The 4,269-nt window shown below is 33.7% G+C and overlaps 1 protein-coding gene across 8 annotated transcripts; it reads right to left on the bottom strand.

Annotated features, from left to right (window-relative positions):
- Window positions 1-39: 39 nt before the first annotated feature.
- LOC117113429 lies at window positions 40-4,187 on the bottom strand. Of its 8 annotated transcripts, none has more exons than XR_004446209.1 (4): window positions 3,980-4,187; window positions 2,751-2,914; window positions 2,216-2,355; window positions 43-1,573 (listed from the first exon to the last, which is right to left on the bottom strand). XR_004446209.1 is itself a non-coding variant. In XM_033256755.1 (3 exons), the coding sequence occupies exons 1-3, from the start codon at window positions 4,121-4,123 to the stop codon at window positions 1,498-1,500; spliced, it is 360 nt and encodes a 119-aa protein (XP_033112646.1). In that variant the 5' UTR covers window positions 4,124-4,187; the 3' UTR covers window positions 40-1,497. The 8 variants fall into 8 exon arrangements, 1 of the variants encoding a protein (XP_033112646.1); XR_004446211.1 differs by having other exon boundaries at window positions 2,751-2,856; window positions 3,989-4,187; XR_004446207.1 differs by having other exon boundaries at window positions 44-1,573; window positions 2,751-2,856.
- Window positions 4,188-4,269: the final 82 nt, after the last annotated feature.

Raw genomic sequence — 4,269 nt, 5'->3', positions numbered from 1 at the left:
CAGGACCGTTATTAATTTATTCCTGTAAAAATACCGTCAAAATACTGGCAATCAGGACGCCAGTCGTCAACCGTAATGTAGAATCACGTTTACCGTTCACAATTATTCCCCGTCAAAATACGGAAAATTACTGTCAATCTCAATGCCAGTCGTCAACCGTAATGTAGAATCACAGGTACCGTAAATAAGTAATTCCTGTAAAAATACTGTAAATTACTGTCAATATGAATTCCGGTCGTCAACCGTAACGTAGAATCACAGGTGACGTAAATAATAAGCTTTGTCAACCGTTAATAATGTAGAATTACAATTTTAAATTTATTAAAAATAATTTCTGTAAAAATACAATAAATTACTGTCTAAATTACTTTTACAAAAATTCCCACTACATTTTTGGTGGCTAACAAAATTAAACAAATTAACGAAAATTGTTTATAAAGTCTATAGTTTAACAAATGTTTTAAAGAATCTTCATTAGACTGTTTTTTTTAAAAATATTATATTTGTAATTACAATACACGCCTTTGTTGAAGAAAAACGAGCCCCAACAGATGTCTGATGTACTTTTTCTTTCTTACTTATTAACTATCATGAAAACTGCAGAACAAAAAGGAGTGAAATCTTGGTTACTATAATAATAAATCATGAAATGGTACATATTATTATGCCAATAAGAATATTTTGTAATAGTATGTTATTCCGATGTTGTATTTCTTACTGTAATATTAAATTATGAAATACAATGTCTATGAATAATCAGAATAAGAGAACTTAGTTGGCTTGCTGTTACTGAGAAGATAAATAGTACATATTATTTCTAAGTTACCATCCTAGTTTAATTATAATGCATAAAGTAAAACTGAATCGTTAAACATAAATCAACATTTATAGTAATATCTATACAATACAATTTAGTAAAATGCAATAATCAATAGTATATTTTAAGATTATTTCACAATTCTGGACCATAACCAGCTTAATAACACTGAACAGTACTAACAGATTATCATTTAATCACTCTACTTCTTAGCTTGTTTACTATCATTTGCTATCACCATATCTTAGAGACGTTGCAAAGGCAATCATAAATTCATTAGATAGGGAAACCACACTTCTGGATAAATGTACCTAAAAACACCTTGTCTGTAATTCCTTGTAATTAAGATTAAGATTTATTACATTTTAATCATAATTTTAATAAGTTTCAATAAGTTAGTAAATTAGCTGGGCAATTGGACTTTCAATGCTAGTGACTCATGGAATACAGATACTTGTGGTTAGCTTAACATTAGGTTACATATTACGAAGAACTGCAATACACTATGTTGTACTGACTCACCCATAAAAACAATATCATAATTGTTGATTGAGAGCTACTAACAAATTTTAAATACAAATCTTCATACGTTGAGTCATCAACAATATCGGACAAGCTAATTCTTTCTGACGAAGGTAGTTGTCATTCCCCTTTCTGAAAACACTTTTTAACTTGATTAGCTACCTTGTTCCAGTAGACATCACCAGGATTGTTTCCACTGTCATAGACTGAAATGCTTTTGTGTCCAAGTGACTCCTATAGAAATCAATATTTAAAATATTTTTAATCCACAGTGCACAGTAACTACTGTACAAATAATAATTATAGATTGCATTGCTTTAACCCCAATGCTACTACACCACATAACATCCCAAACACCATGCTAGTGGACTCTTATCCTATAGTTTTGATCACGCAAAGATATATATGGCCACGCAATATTACATTTTTGGAAGGCGACTAGGCGCATGGTGACAACCAACTGATGCAGACCACCGGTCACACATTACTCTCCATAACACAGCATCCCCTAGTTCCGTCACCTCTGGAGGCACAATCAACTTACTGTAATATCCCATGTCTTCCCAAGGCAATAAATACATAAGATAATCGTAGTCATACCCTATTAAGGGCCATGTTATTTTAGCAAGCAACAAAAGGGCCTTATAAAGTCAGGTTTGGCATGTTGAGCTCAAAAAGTGGCTTTTGATTTTTGGACACTATGTTAAGAGAGTGATAGACAAAACTGATAATTTATAACAAATTCATTCAGTAATTAACTTACATAATATCTACCCAAGACAAAACAATGTACCAGATGATGATGATAAATTAAATTTGAATGTAGTCTTTTACATTTACTAATTAGAACTAGATATACAGTACAGTACTGCGTACCTGGAAGTGTTGGCAAAAAATGTCTTCTGTGATAGAAGATCAAGGTACTCTTCTTGACTTGAGTTTCGCTCTGGACTGGAAAAATCTCCTAGGCTTGAAATGGGAATAAAGTTTCTGGAGTGTTTTTTGTTCACATGTTGCTGGAAAAAAGAACATAATTGCTGATGGAAAGAAAATTCAGGACTAAGTAACACAACACTAAACAATTAAAACTTCAGACAAAGAAAAAAAATACATCCTGGATTTTGGGCACATAATTGTAGCATGTATCTTGTAACTAAATCAATGCATTTATTTTGTTGTGTAATTACGTCTAAACATTAAGAAAGCATTGATATCTGTCTCTTATAGTTTTCTTCCAAAGGTTGGAAGATTATAAATATTTTAACCATCAAAAGTTGTGGGTTAAATTCTGGCAAGTTGAAAAGTAGCATGGTAATTTGTCAAATGCCAAACTCATTTGGATCATACAGTATCCAAGCAATCATAATCAGAATAATCAGAATAAAAGGACAATTATTGTTTGGCAACACACCTTATCCATACAGTACATCTTACCTTAGAATGTCATCCTTCCGTAACTAGTGCAAGATCCGCTTCATGGACCACACCAAGCTCATCCAGTTTTCCCAAATGTTTTTCTTTCATCAAAATTAGAAAACATGAATCACTAACAGTTTCCATAATTATCTGTAATGACTGACATACATCTATGGGCATTTATTATGTTAAAACAGTGTTCAGATTTCATTTTTACATACAAAAAGTTGTGGAAATTTTGAATGAAAGTGTAATTTTGCTTCCCTTATCTTATAATTTTAGTCTTTAAAATAAAAAAAGTGACAACTGGAAGATATCTTATAATTTTAGTCTTTAAAATCCAAAAGGTGACAACTGGAAGATATTAAGTTCCTGAAAAAGCTCAATTTATTAGGTATTTTCACTTCACTTCTCTAACATTGCAACAATGTAGAATATGTTTCTTTCGAATTCGGTTTATGGGATTGCAACTCTAGTTATTAATTGTGGGCTATAAATGGGTGAATTATATATTATATCTTAATGAAAAAGTATTGTCTTCAGTATTTTGACACCTTTATTTTTTAAAATTGGTCCAAAACCGGAACAGGGCATGCCAATAAATGAAATTGAGAGAGTGCAGGAAAAAGAAATTCAAAAGTTAGCAGATGTGAAACAATTCAAAATATATAACTTCTTTATCCTAATCATAAATGGTATGATGGCGAGTTTGGTGTCAGTCTATAGGCCCCTACCCCTGTGTAGGTTTGTGGCCAAGGGAAGGAATCGATTAATGGTATAGTTTTGTGTTTTGTTTTTTGTCGGAAAACAGATTCTTTTAGAAAAGGTGTCAAAATTCAGAGGAGAGGATAAATCGTTTAATTTATATTTTGGTAATCAAAGTATCGCTCCCAAATGTTGATGGCCAGGTCTTGAATGTCTGCTCTCCATTGCAGTAGCCTAGCTAAGCTAACTTGGTATACTATCGGGCCTAACCTGGCAAGGCCTAGGCCTTGCCTACTTACTTTCGATCTTCAACAGCCTGCCTACGGCCAGGCCCTAGGTAGGCCTATGCCCAGTCCTAGGGCCTAGCCCTGGTAGTAGTAGTACAGTAGGCTAATAGGCCTAGTATCTAGGCCTAGCCTAGGTCGCTTTAAATTTACCGAAGACTAGTGCCTATAAGTAATAATTGGAATGAAAATGATATATTATAGCCATATACGTTCTTGTGCAATGAAAACTTACTGAACTCACTGATCCTTTTGTTTTCCAAGATAAAGAACCGACGTAAACGAACTTTACATGTGCTCTCCTCTTCCATACCACTGCGTGCGCCTGTCCCCGCCTCAACGTCGACACACTACGCATGCGTGTATCATAATGCGTCATAAACTGAGATGTCACGTGATCGTAAGTGCGCCAAATAAATGGTTTTCGCTTTAATTTTACGTTAGGGAACGTATATTAATAACAACAGGGGCGTACCGTGGGGGGTGTCTCTTATACACATCTAGCTGTGTATAAGAGACCGCGCT

The sequence above is a fragment of the Anneissia japonica genome, unplaced genomic scaffold, assembly GCF_011630105.1.
Source record: "Anneissia japonica isolate Jap-2015-1 unplaced genomic scaffold, ASM1163010v1 scaffold493_len2256704_cov171, whole genome shotgun sequence".
Taxonomy (NCBI): Eukaryota; Metazoa; Echinodermata; class Crinoidea; order Comatulida; family Comatulidae; genus Anneissia; species Anneissia japonica.
The sequence above is the reverse complement of the archived record's forward strand: the minus strand, read 5'-3'. Positions and strand labels throughout refer to the sequence as shown.